Raw genomic sequence first — 15,057 nt, forward strand, 5'->3', positions numbered from 1 at the left:
TCCTCACCACTACCACTGGGTACTCATCTGCAACTGCGCTGTGACATCTACCATCCAAAGGTGGACCTCGTCTGTCTGCTTTCCTCCACTTTCCCATCTCGGAGAGAACTGTGTCATTTCTCAGCTCTGATCAAATGGCCTAATGGCTGACACTTTATTTCTACAGGTCATTATTTAGAATTTTCTGTGCTCTTGCAATTCTCAGCACTTCTTCATTCATCTTATGGTCAGCGTATGGAATTTTAAGCATGCAACATAGCATCCAATTTCCAAATTTCAACATCAGGAAATGTCATATCAGACTCTTAGTTTCTGAGGTCATAAGCCTGACTTTAATCTCAAGGAACGTGAAACATTCAATCTGCCTGCTTCCAAGCATCACATCAAGGCATATTGACACAAGAAGATAGATCTGTTGGATGTATTTGTCAGTTGCTATGCAGAGGTACGATTTAACGGAATTCTGTGCAATCTTTTGAAATGGAGCTAAACCCAAATTTCAAGACATACAATTTATCCAGGAACATTTTTTGTTGAGTATATTTGCATACTAAGTTCACACTGTATATGATATTAATTCTTCTCTGCACTACTGATGTTAACAGCATGTCATGAATTCTCACACAAAAAGCTTTGCCTGTCATCACAAATCAGCTGATGATTTAGGGACTGGGAACTTTTGTTGGTCATATCAATGATAAGCATTTGTGTTTGGAGTTTGCAATATGTGCGATCTCAGTGGAGCAGTATTTCATTAACCAAATACATTAATCGTGATGAATGGAGATCCTGGCAAACTACACCTTTAAAGCAATGCCACACATTGTCTGGTGAGAAGGAGATAGAGCCAGGAATTAGGATATGTGACATCACCGCATGCTAAGTTTGACATGGACACGCATTTACCACTCAAAGTAGATGCTCCTTTCCGCTTCCCTCAAACAGAATTTATGTTGATGCACAAAGACCTATTTGTTGACTTATTTCCTCCTCAAATTGGAATTCCCGGGACCATGTTCTGAACTTCAGTTACCTAAATGGGGTTTGGACCTGCCTGCATTTAAGCAATCATTCTTGGCAAACAAAACATATTAATGGATGAGAATAAAATTGAGAAATTAAAGTAAAAAATTCTGATTGGAAATCTAATAGAAGAGAACAATTTAAAGACTCAGCCTACAGCTGTAAAACATAGCACTTTTACTTTGAGAAATGAAGGTGCCAGCAAAGTGCACCTTTTGAACGATGTCACACATCCTCAGGGGAGAAGGCGAAGAGCCAGGATTCAGCAAGAGTATCATCACCAAATGCTAAATGTGATATTAACACAGGCCTGCCGCTGGCAGAGTAGGTGCTCCTTTCTGCTAAGAAACCAAATGGTTCCCTAATCTTCTTCCAACAGCAAAGTGGGATCTTTAAAGTTTATGTAAGCCAGCAGAACAAGCTGCTCATAGACAGTTTAACACATCAGAGGGACAGTAATTCCAAAAAGGTCACACTTGTGAGTCTTGAAATGTAATGTCAAACTAATTTATGGGATCATATCCCGGAGGTTGGGTAGTATCTTCTGCTTTCTCTGGTAATGAGCTTCAAGGTAGAAAATACATTTAATTAGTGGGGACAATGATGTACATGAAAGCTATTCCCCAACACCTCAGAATTTTCTCTGTCATGGGCTCACTTTTGATTCTCTTCCAGTTAGAAGTGATTTCCAGTTTACAAACTGCCCTTGGAACATTTAGTATGAGAGCTTTTTTTTTATTGCATTCATCACCCAGCTGGTCCTCAACTCTTTGCAGATCAGCAGGAGTGAGTTGGCTGAAAGCACAGCTAACAGTCTGTTCCCTCTGCTCAGATTCAATCCAGACAATAGCAATCAATGCACGTGACTCTTCTACATCTACCAAAAAGGCATATAACGCAAAAGCAAGCCATCAAATTCCTTGCAAAATAAGTAACAGTGGGAATAAATTAGGATTTACAATAATTGCAAAAGTAGTTACAAATAATAAGAGTATAACAGTGTTTAATTAAACATAGCAATTCTGAATTTCCACGGCAGCTTTCCTGTGCTCCAGAATAACTTTGGCAGCAACCTAAATAATCCTTTATGTGGTTTCTCTTGAAATTATGCTAGTATTCATGGATGTGTAGCTTAGGTGCATTAGTCAGGCATAAATGGAGGATAATAGGGTAGGGGAATGGGTCTGGGTGGGTTACTCTTTGGAGAGTCAGTGTGGACTTGTTGGGCCGAAGGGCCTGTTTCCACACTGTAGGGATTCTATGATTCTATGATAATGCCACAGTGGGAGCTCAGTAGACACTCTAGTGGAAGTCCTACCTCACCTTATCAAGTAATAAAAGAGATTCTTGTGATTATATTAAATTAAGGCATTGCTTTTCATCATGACAACAATAACTAAGACTTTTATTGTTTCTTTAATGAAGAAACAATATTAGAAGCACAAAATAAGACTTTAATAAAATTCATCCAATTACCTACTCAAGGCCCAGTTTCAAAGCTGCTGTATCAATTCAAACCTGAAAGATTTCAGTTTTGATTCCCATTCTGTACACAGTACGATATTAGTCAGGATGGCACCTTAGGTGCTGCAGTTGGTTGCAGGAGGGCTACAGAGAAGAAACTCAGTTTTGTTTCTGATTACCAGTAAGTGACCCCTTTATAAAACAGGCAAGAACAACTACCAGCTTATAACACAATCTCAAACATGAATAAGAGCTAACTGGATTCCAAGTTAACAGAAGAAGCCCAGAACCCCCATTGTCCCAGCAGAAAGGGCAGCAGAGAGGTTTGGCTTTCAATTCTTAGTGTCTTACCAGTTTCAAGAGCTTCCTTGAGTTCCAACCCACTTGGTGAGCCAGGAGGAGGTCTGTAGAGAGTATCACTTTCTGCACCTTTCAAAGACAATGAACAAAGTCCATTTCAGATGGGAATATATCATTGCATTGTACAAACTTAGAATACAACAACAGAAATACCTGCCACAAAAATCTATGGAAGTGAGGTATATCCTGATGCGTGTACCAAAAGAGAATACTAGAATCCTCAGCCACTGATTCTACACTGCACTCCAACGTCATTAGATTGCTGATTTGGGATCTACAGCTCGAGCAGTGTATCCAGGGCACCTGACATTGAAGAAACCAGAAAGACTACCTAAAAGCTGCTCGGACAGAGAGGTTATCAGTCTCATGCCACCACCAAAACAATGAATATACTTCCCAGTATACTTTTATGACAGCCCCGCCAAGATCCAGGAAATCAGGAACTCCTCATGCAGTGTGTTCCTACCAGGGCCTCACTCTCTTCAATGCTGAATGGTCATGGTTGAGGAAGGTCAAAACAAGCTATTGATTTTCAATGTCAATAGAAAACATCAATAATTTATGGGTTTATGTCAAAGTAACAGCTCATCCCGAGTGAAGACACCAAAATTGCAATCAGTGCCTGTGGTACACAGTATTTGCTCTCATCAATTAATGTTCCTGATAGCTGTGGGGAATCAAGGATAGGCAGAAAAATGGAGTAAAAGGCCACAATCAGGTCAGCAATACTGAGTAGGCTCGAGGTCTTCTCTGGCTCCCATTTCTTAAATCCTTAGGTGCAGATGATGCATTGCATTAATGTCACTTGCACATCCAAAATTTGTCATAAATCTTTCATTCATTATTTCATAAGCAGAATAAAAAGAAAGTCACTGAGCAAACCATTAACTGAGCAGAAAACATAGGTAAATCTACAGACAAAAATAGTAGAATGAATCAATTTTAAGTGTTCTCAGTAATTCAGCGACATGCCACTTGATTTGAAACCTGCAGTTACATTTATTGCCTTAGAGACAGCTGTGCTTTGAAATGAATCAAAGGAATAACGTCTGACAGCAGGTTACAAACTGAGAATTAGCTATACAACAAATTTAAAGAGCACCCTCTGCTGTTAGAAGGAATTAATCAAACACTGTTAAAAAAGAACCATGCATCTGAATTATTATCTCATTCTAAATGATAGACATGGAGCTACTATAAGAACTGGGTGCTACTGTGATTTTAAACACTTTACCTTTAGGAGTTTTGAAACTTGTCCGGATTTTTAAAAAAAATTAGAGTGTAAATGGTCTGGTTGGATTCTCCTGGCACAGACCTTCATCCATTTTGACTACACATCTGGAAATCAGGCATCTACAGGCCACCTTCTTAAAGGCAATGGATATCAGTCAGACTGCTCAACAACATCAGCAAAGTGATGGACAGGGTCATCAACCGTGCTATCAAGCAGCATTTGCAGAGGAATAACCTACTCATTGATGCTCAGTTTGGATTCTGCCAGGTTCACTCAGTTCCAAAGAGCCTTCGTCCAAACGTATTCAAAATAACTGAACTGCAGAGGTGAGGTGAGAGTGTCACCTTTGATATCAAGGCAATATTTGATTGAGTATGGCATCAACGAGCTCTAACAAAAGTTGTTCAGATTGTCAGTTTGTTCACTGAACTAGAAGATTTGTTTTCAGATGTTTCGTCACCATGCTAGGGAACATCATCTGTCAGCCTCAGGTGAAGCTCTGGTATTATGTCCCACTTACTCTTTATGTTAAAGAAAGCAGGGCATAACACCAGCACTTCACCAGAGGCTCACTAATGATGTTACCTAGGTTGTGACAAAATGTAAACAAACCTTCCAGCACAGGGAGCAAACCTATATCCAGAATCTCAACCTGAGCTACAAAAATTGAACAAATCTAGAGGAAATAGGAATCAGGGGAAACTATGTACTGGCTGGAGTCATACCTGGCACAAAGGAAGGTGGGTTATAGTTGTTGGAGGTCAGACCCAGTACATCACTGATGCAATTCTTCAGGTTCAACTATATTTAGCAGCTTCACCAATAAATGTCCTTCTACCTTAAGGTCAGATCTGAGGATGTCTGCTGATGATTTCACAATGCTCAACACCATTCAAATAATTTCCAATATTGAAGCAGTCCATGTCCCAGAGTAACAAGACCTGAAAAATATCCAGGCTTGGGATGATAAAGTGGCAACTAACATTCATACCAAACAAATGCCAGGCAATGACTGGTGCAGCAAGAGAGAATCTAATCACTTCCTCTTGAGATTCAGTGGTATTACCATCTCAATAGCCACCATTATCAACATCCTGGGAGGAAGCATTAACTAGAAACTGAACTTGAATAGTATTATGAACACTGTGACTAATAGATCAAGTGACAGTTCAGAAATTCTGTGAGCAGTAACTCACCTCCTGTCTCGCTAAAGCATTTGTCCGACATCGAAAAGACAACTCATGGGGGTAATGGAATATTCTCCACTTGCTTAAATGGGCACAGCTCCAACAATACTTAACAAACTTGACATCCAGGACAAATCAGTTCATAATCAAGGATGCCAGATAGATTAGCACCCTATCCACCACCTTTAATATTCACTCCCTTCAACACCAATCCACAGTGGCAGCAGTGTGTATCATGTAGATGTGTGACTCACCTAGAGCCTTCTGAGAGCAACTTCCAAGCCCCGATCCACTACCATCTAGAAGAACAAGGGTTGCAGATGCTTGGGAACACCATGCACTTCAGTATCTCTTCAAGTCCTGAATTGAATCTATATTGACATTCTTTTACTGTCACTGGATCAATTTCTTGGATATCTCTTTTGATCTATATTATGTATGTCCCTACACTCCAAAGATTGAAACAGTTCAAGAAGGCAGCTCACCACTGATTTATTTTTAGATTTATTTTACAGGGGACAATGAAGCTAATAAGAGTGGAAATAACATGGCAGGGTCCCTGTAGCCAGTTGTTCCTGTGTAAGGGTGCAAGGGCCTAAAAGGGTTAATACTGAAGAGTGCATTAAGCATCATTCAATATGATGATATCATGTAGAGTTCAACAAGGGAACGGCTTTGGATCTTGTATGATTAAGACTTAACATGAAAGTCTTATTCTCATCTCAACAACAATGTCTATCATATCATTGTAACTTGTCCTTGATTGGTATCATGCAGTGAATTACATCTTGTTTAAGTCAGAGAGTTCTTCCCATGAAACGAACAGGAGCTGTTTTTCTCAACCACACTGGAGCTCCAGCTGCCCTCCCTCACTCTTGCCTTTTCCTCTAGTTTTCCTCATCCTACCTGACTAGGAAAATGGCAGCAAATCTACCCTTACTGTGGTGAGGATTCCTCTTACAATATTGTGGCAAACAGTGCAGACTTCACTTAGCTGCAGTAAATGAAACACTGACAGCTGGGGAGGTCTGAAGTATCTTCAGACACAGCTTTAAAAAGGCTGCTCACATAAACATTCAGCAGCTAGATGAGCTGAACATTCAAAAACTTTGCAGAAGGGAACCTCACGGCAGTATTCCACAAGGCCGAATCTACTGTCAATGGGAAAATGTATTTCAGACCAAGTTGGAGACATGCAGTGTTGAGTGTGAGCTAGGAACATAGTCATACAATTGCAGTTTAACATGAGATTTGAATGACAGATTGCCCAAAGATCATGAAGCAGGGATTCTACATGCACTGGCACCGTATCATTACAATATTCCTTCCAAGTGAAAATGATTTGCTTGTACCTCTTTCAGTTTAGCATACTGCGTTTGCAGTTTACGAAGGGTCGTTAAACAAGGAAGACAGGTCATTTATCCAAAATTAAGGCTGTGGTTTACATCTAGACGAGGAAATCCTTGATTTGTCTGATCCTCCTCCCATGAAGCCTCCTTCTCCAGGAAGGCTCTGTTTGACTGCTCCAGCTGCCCTCCCTCCCTCTTGCCATTTCCTCTAGTTTTCTTCTACCATATTTGACAAAGCAGGTAGGTCCCTACCAGGAGAGAGCACATTGGCAGCAAGGGCACCAGAAGGATCTTACACCATGATCTGCTGTGGTAAGGTCAGTCATTATGCAGTCAGCCCCTACTTACAGTGTCTTAAATTGCCTACATTCCCTCAGGTTTCACATCTGTGCTGCCTCTAGTGATGCAATATTCCATACCACGCGTTTCATACCTCTTCCTTAATCAAGAATGTACCACCCGGTACAATTTCAAGCATTTCTGCTTTCTCTTCTTCCCCTCCTTCTTTTAAAAATGTTAGGTTCCCCTTATCCTTAGCTCTACCCTACTAGCCTCTGTATTCAACAAATTATCTTCTGCCATTTTCAGTGGCTCCAGTGTGATGCCACCATCAAACACATCTTCCCCTTCCCTCCCTTTTCAGTATTCCAAAAAGACCATTCCCTGCATGACACCCTGGTCTACTCCTCAGTCAACCCAATCCTCTCTCCCTTCCCTATACCCTTCCATGCAAATGATGATGCAACATTCCCTTTTCACTTCCCCTTTCTCACCATCCAAGGTACCAATTATTCCTTCCAAGTGAATATGATTTGCTTGTACCTCTTGCAGTTTAGTTTACTGTGTTTGCAGTTTATAGTGTGGTGGTCCCTTCTACTCTGGGGAGAGACCAGTTTGTGAAATCCACTTTGCGTTTGTTTGTTTGATTTATTGTTGTCATCTGTACCAAGATACACTGAAAAGTGTTGTTTTGTGTGCCATATAGGCAGATCGCATCATACTAAGTGCATCAAGGAAGCAGAAAAGAATGCAGAATAGAGTGTTACAGCCGCAGAGAAGGTGCAGAGAGAGAGATCAACATTATATTTGATAGGCCTATTCAAAAGTCTGATAACAGCGGGGAAGAAGCTGTTCTTGAACCTGTTTGTACGTATATTCAAACTGTTGTATCTTCTGTCTGATGGAAGAGGCTGTAAGAGTATAACCAGGGTGGGAGAGGTCTTTGACTATGTTGGTTGCTGTTCCAAGGCAGCAGTAAGTATAGCTGGTCTCAATGGATGGAAGGTGGATATGTGGGACAGACTGGGCTGTGTTCACAACTCTCTGTAGTTTCTGGTGGTCTTGGGAAGAGCAATTAGCTTACCACGCTGTGATGCATCCAGATAGGATGCTTTCTCTGGTGCATCTCTAAAAATTGGGAGAAGTCTTTGTGGACAAGCTGAATTTCCTTAGCCTTCTGAGGAAGTAGATGTGCTTTCTTGACCATCATATTGTTCAGTTGACCAGGCCAGATTCTTGGTGAACATCACTCCCAGGAACCTGACCTCATACAGTCATAGAGATGTACAGCACAGAAACAGACCCTTCAGTCCAACTCGGCCATGCTGATCACATATCCCAACCCAACCTAGTCCCACCTGCCAGCACGCGGCCCATATCCCTCCAAACCCTTCCTATTTTCAGATACTCATCTAGATGCCTTTTAAGTGTTGCAATTGTACTAGCCTCCACCACTTCTTCTGATAGCTCATTCAATACACGCACTACCCTCTGCGTGAAAAAGTTGCCCCGTATATCTTTTATATCTTTCCCCTCTGGCCCTAAACCTATACCCTCTAGTTCTGGTCTTCCCCACCCCAGGGAAATGACTTTGTCTATTTACCCTATCTATGTCCCTCATGATTTTATAAACCTCTATTAGGTCACCCGACAGCCTCCGATGCTCCAGGGAAACAGCCCCAGCTTATTCGACCTCTGCCTATAGCTCAAATCCTCCAACCCTGGCAATATCCTTGTAAATCTTTTCTGAACCCTTTCAAGTTTCACAACATCCTTCTGATAGGAAGGATACCAGAATTGCACACAATATTCCAAAAGCCTAACCAACGTCTTGTATAGCTGCAATATGACCTCCCAACTCCTGTACTCAATACTCTGACCAATAAAGGAAAGCATACCAAATTCCTTCTTCACTGTCCTATCTACCTGCAACTCTACTTTCAAGGAACTATAAACCTGCACTTCAAGGTCTTTTTGTTTAGCAACACTCCCCAGGACCTTACCATTCAGTGTATTAAGTCCTACTAAGATTTGCTTTCCCAAACTTCAGCACCTCACATTTATCTAAATTAAATTCCATCTGCCACTTCTCAGCCCATTGGCCCATCTGATCAAGATCCCATTGTAATCTGAGGAAACCTTCTTCGCTGTCCACTACACCTCCAATTTTGGGGTCATCTGCAAACTTTCTAATTGTACCTCATATGCTCACATCCAAATCATTTATGTAAATGATGAAAAGTAGAGGATCCAGCACCGATCCTTCTGGTGCTCCACTGGTCACAGGCCTCCACCCTGAAAAACAACCCTCCACCACCACCCTCTGTCTTCTACCTTGGAGCCTCTTTAAAATCTCCACCTCATCACCATTGATGCAGACAGGCACGTACCCTCCACTCCACTTCCTAAAGTCTAAGACCAGCTCCTTCACTTTGCTGACATTGACAGATTGTTGTCTTTTCTCCATGGCACTACGTACTCAATCGCTTTCCTGTATTTTGTCTTGTCATTGTTTGAGATCTGACCTACAACAGTGGTGTCATCAGCAAACTTGTAAATGGAGTTGGAGCTAAGCTTAGCCAAGCAAGTATATAGGGAGTATTGTAGGGAACTGAGTAAGCAGCCTTGCGGAACACCAGTATTGAGGATTATGGTGGAGGAGGTGCTGTTGCCTATCCTTACTGATTGCAGTCTGTGGGTCAGGAAGTCAAGGATACAGTTACAGAGTGGAGAACCAAGACCTAGGATCAAGGCAAAGTGGTAAGCTAGAGTTGATGTGAGCCATGAAGCATTTCATAATTATGGAGGTCAGAGCCACTGGGGTTCTGAGTCATTGAGGCATGCTGCATGATTTTTCTTTGGCACTGGGATGATCGTGGTCTTCTTGAAGCAGGTGGGGACTTCAGATCGTAGTAAGGAGAGGTTAAAGGTATCAGCGAATACTGCAAACTTTAGTTGATAACCTTTCTCTCCATGTTGTACTTCCTTTTGTTTTTGTTTGATGTGTTTTTCTTTAGGCCTTCATGTTGCATTCAGATGGGTGACATTCACACCTCATCTGGACACAGCCTTTGTGCCTTTACTATACAGAGGAAGTTTGATTATCTGGAGGACACAGGCGGGGAGTATTTCGTTTGATTAATTGAATTCCAGATAATCGAATGCCGGATAACATAGTTTAGCTGAGCATCAGGATCTTGCGATCTTGCCTGATAATTGATATTCGGATAATTGAATGCCGGATAATCGAGGTTCCTCAGTACTAGCTAGCACTCACTTTGGCTTTTGCATCTTTAACTTTTTGTTAGTTACTCTATCTTGACCTCCACCATATCAGCGACCTTCCCTTTTATCTCCCTCCTGCCCTCATGCCTTCTACTGCCATAAAAAATGCTTTAAATCTTTCCATCCTGAAATGGTAATTTTGTTACTCTTCCCAGATGTTGCCTGACCTGCTGAGTACTTCCAGTGTTATAGTTTTGTTTTTATCATAACTGATCACATCACTCAGTAACACTGAATTAATTTTAATGAAATTATGTTATGCAACTGTGTACAACAGTGAGATTGCAAAGGCTACATCAGTAAGAATATTCACAAGATGAATAATGTATTTCATGTAGTATTGGGAGAAGTTTTTACTTTCCTGTGAATAATGAGAGGAAATCTTCAAAACATTGCTGAACTGACACATGTACACAGCTCTCCTTCAGTTCTAACCTGACTTTATGTGCCCAAGCCTTGGAGAGCAGTTTGAATCCATGAGAAATTGACTCTAAGGCAACAATTGGGCAGCTCAAACTTTGACGATGGCCTTTGTGTGCCTCTGGGTGTACATGCTGGTGTATGCCTGCATTTGTGTTCAAGGAAGATCAACTAGGAGAATTGTAAATAAGTACCTTTCTTCTCCAATGCTTCAATCAGCTTCATCACAATCTGTGGTGCTTGATCCGGCAAAGTTAACAGTTCAGTTAGCTCCTGCCCCGAGGGAACTGTCAATGTAGAACACAGAAAGAGTATTTATTATGCCAGCCTGCAGCATCCTCTGAGCATCAACTGAACTGGATTTTTAATCACGGATCTTATGTAACAAGCTGCAAAACATTCTCTATCCTGACACTTACTCTTATTATTTTCGACAAGTAGTCCAGTTGGCTATTCCATCAGATAGATGACTTTGAACGGTGCATTTCAACTACTGCAATTACTATTTACTGTGTGCAAGACAATTTCAGAGCTGTCCTACCTTATTATGTGGCTGCTGTTTTCAAAATTGGATCAATCGGGAGTTCATATTTGCATAAGCTCTTAAAATGAAAGTTACCACATTTAAAAGACTTTCATTTGCTCGAGCAAAAGTGTCTCTTATTATAAAATAATGTTATCTCAACCTTTTGGGAATACCAGCTTCAGAATACTGGTCCTTTCTGTCACACAGAATGATCACCGAAGGGTTCATTCTTACTGTTTCGCAACCCACTAAGCCATAATGGGGAACCAACAAATGAAGAAGCTGACCTTAACATCCCACCATGGGAACCCTTGCCACCCTACTGAGGTTCAGGGCTTTAGGAGAAGGATCATAAGTGGCGCCTTCTCTCTCAACCTTTATCAACTCTACCACCACAATCATGGTGAAGGTGACTGAAAGTATACATGAAATTTCTCCCTCTCATCACTAGTGACGTTTTGTCAAGTGGGGCCTACATCTGCCCATCAGTAAGTCATGTCTACTGAGTCCCAGTTCTGAGTGAGGAATGTGGCACAGGAAGTTCAATTGATAACAAATACTTCGAGTGGACTGAAGCCATGAATCTAATGTCAGGCTATGTCTTATTTTCACATATCAGAAAGGTTTCTTCTCATACATCAGGACATTATTTGATTTTCTGAATCAGAATGCTGTCTTCTGTACAATAGGTTATCTTCAACATTCCTAAATTACAGAACCACATTTTAATTGGTAACCATAGCTCCAGATACCAACAGCTTTACCGAGTCAGGCAAAAGTTAAATGCAAAGCACTTCTTGAGCAAAAGAACACTCATCTTTTCAAACTGACAACTGCTACTTCTATTATAAGATGAATTGGTTCAGGCTCCTATCACATGTGGAACAAAGACAGACAGATTTCTTAGTAATTTTCTACTATTCAGTCTCTTACACTGAAACATTCTCTAATTAACCAGTTCTTCCAGGTGTCAAATTGAGGGGTTTGTAGTGTGGGCTAGATTCTGTAACCAATGCACATTTACAAGTTATTTGTATGCAAAATTGTTCCAAAGTTGATAATATGGTTTTAAAAACCAAATCTTATTTGCTAGCTTGCTAATCTGGCTATAGAACCTACCCTGATGTCCATCAGTGCAGGGAATGAAACATATTGGTCTAAAAGTTCTTCAATCGCACTACTATGGAAGATGCACTTATGCCATTTTCTCCACCAAATGCTTTTAAAACTTTGCATCTCAACTTCCTGAAAATTCTATTAGCTTATAATGTAAGCTGAAAAAATGTTTTGTCTCATGGTTGAATTGAAAACTAGGGGACATAGTTTAAAAATAAGAGGTCTCTCCTTTAGAACAGAAGTGAGCAGGAATTTCTTCCCTCTTAGAGTCAGGAGTCTTTGGAACTCTCTTCTCTGGAGAATGGTGGAGGCAAGATCATTGAATACATTAAGGCAGAGATAGATAGATTCCTGACTAACAAGAGAGTCAGGATTATCAAAAGTAGGAAGAAAAATGGATTTGAGGTTACAATCAGATCTGCCATGATGTCACTGAATGGCAGAAGATGATAAAGGGGCCAGAATGGCCTCCTCCTGCTCCTATTTTGTATATTTGAAAGCTCTTAACTAATGTAACTGAAGCATTAATGTAATGCTACCAACAGAGGAAATGATGGGGGCCTCCTCTCATGGTGCCTCCTTTGCAGAGCCACTTGACTCTGTTGCTGCTCCTCTTCCTATTATTAAAAAGGACAGATTATACCCTTTGCTCAGCTGCTTAATTTTTTTGAACATGTAGATGGAATGTTCATCCAAAAGACAGCAGATTAACTGAGGCAACACTTAGTTAACAAATACGCTATTTAAATAACCACAGCCATACTATTACTTTTGTTCTTTAATATTAATGCATCTCTCCCATGAATTAGAAAGAAAGGATATTTTAACCACGAGGCATGCAATATTTTACTATAGACATAAGACATGGCAAACTGAACTTGGTTAAACCATTGCTTTGTACTATTTATCTATTAAAACCTTGCTAATAACAAGGCTGAATTATACTAAATAGATGGTGTTTTCTTTGTATTTTTAATGAACCCATTTGTGAGACTCGAGAGAAAAATGAAAAGAATAAGCAACACACAAGAAACTGTCTCTGACACTATCTTCCAAGAAAACATCATTGCTGAATCATTCCTTCAGGCAATATGTGAACAGAAATCTGGACTGAGGCTGGTGGTGATGGATAGAATTTCAGCTGTCATCATTTAGTTGTGTGAATTAAATAGGTTTTCTGGGACTGAATATGTTTTCACAAATCACTGTGACAACAAATCTATCCCTGTCATAATGCATTTCCAAAATTTAATTTCTCTATCCTTTCCATTAAAATTACAGTTGCTTTCCAGCTTTAGATATAAGTAATGTATTTTCCACAAACTTTATTTAACTGTTCTTCCATTTTCCTGATCAACTTTCCTTTTGGAGATGATGATTTTGGGTACATGAACTGTGCTCAGTGCACTTTCCAGTGCATATAGGTCAGATATTAACAATATTCTGCCTCCCTCTCCCTATTGAATAATGGCTGCAGCAATAAGACAAAAATAAAGCCATACAGTTGGGTGCTTTCTCCTTGAATGCTTTACACTGTCACACCAAACAATAATATAACACAAATATGGGGACACACCAAAAAAACCTGCACTTTAAAGACTTTCCAATCATTTATGGAACCAGGGAAAATCCTGATTGGAAATGAGTAATTGAAATAAACAACAGCAGCCAAACCAAATAGTGCTTTCCAAATAAAAAAAACAGCAGCAGGGCAAATAGATAAGCATGAAGATGAGGGGTAAAAACAGAAATTGCTCAGAACAAGGAAAGGTCACTGGACCCATAACATTAACTCTGATTTCTCTCCACACAGATGCTGCCAGACCTGCTGAACCTTTCCAGTAATTTCTGTTTTTGTTTCTGATTTATAGCATCTACAGTTCTTTTGGTTTTTATGAAGATGAGGGGTCTCTTATGTTCAGGGCTCATATATACATGTGTAGATACACACAACTGCACATATGCCTTCACACAGCTACACAAATGTAAACATATATTTGCTGGTGGACATATTCACACAGACGGTAGACATATACATCTCAAAATGTACACCTATATATTTGTAGGTACAGTTGCATATACAGTTGCATGCACAGGCAGACATATGGGTACACTTTCACCATACACTTAAGTATATGCTGATGGTCAACACTCAACTAGCCTTCAATTGAAATGTAACACCTTTTTGAATTGGGTATCATTTTCAATTCCTTTGAAAGCAAAGAGAATTGAGCTAAACTGCAAAACAATTTCCAAAAAAGAGAATTGGATATCAATAGCCAACAACTAAAACTCATTCAAATGATCAATTAAGTAGATGTGAAGTATTTTCAGTCTTACAAACGATTTTAGAATACTATATCAATTCTCAACATGTTCAGAGTATATGCCACCTGTTCCCTCAAGGTAATATTAAATATATTACAGAGTCACTGGTTTCTGAAGTCACATAAATCCAATACTCCACTTGTGGCCTTGCAATTCTATCCAAAATGCTGTGTATAAAGGAACAATGCAGAAAAATGCCTCATTATTAAAATACTGCTAAACTGAAAGAAAATAGGAGACAATAAAAGGAGCCAAGGGATTGCGTGTCTACTCAGTGACAGTCTCAATGACTGAGATTGCATGGTATCTAGCTCAGTGCAGCTTTATTAAAAATCACTAACGTGAAAAACCAAAAATACATGTCTGATGTTTCTATGGTGCTGACAGACAGACATTGAGTATCAACCAAACCACAATAATTGTGTTTTGACAGAAACCTTGATCTTTAAGAATCAGATTTCACAGAGTTGATTATAATGGTATGAA

The 15,057-nt window shown here is 40.1% G+C and overlaps 1 protein-coding gene across 1 annotated transcript in view; it reads right to left on the reverse strand.

Annotated features, from left to right (window-relative positions):
- LOC122547273 (phosphatidylinositol 3-kinase regulatory subunit gamma) overlaps positions 1-15,057 on the reverse strand; it is a 575,736-nt gene that overhangs the window by 395,256 nt on the left and 165,423 nt on the right. Inside the window, exons 3-4 of the mRNA XM_087990580.1 lie at positions 10,796-10,888; positions 2,839-2,916 (exon numbers count right to left, since the gene is read on the reverse strand). Coding sequence (XP_087846706.1) covers positions 2,839-2,916; positions 10,796-10,888 — 171 coding nt within the window. The remainder of the gene's footprint in view (positions 1-2,838; positions 2,917-10,795; positions 10,889-15,057) is intronic.

This window comes from Chiloscyllium plagiosum, unplaced genomic scaffold, assembly GCF_037043375.1.
Source record: "Chiloscyllium plagiosum isolate Xiang-an unplaced genomic scaffold, Cpla_swu_hap1 HiC_scaffold_9, whole genome shotgun sequence".
Classification (NCBI taxonomy): domain Eukaryota; kingdom Metazoa; phylum Chordata; class Chondrichthyes; order Orectolobiformes; family Hemiscylliidae; genus Chiloscyllium; species Chiloscyllium plagiosum.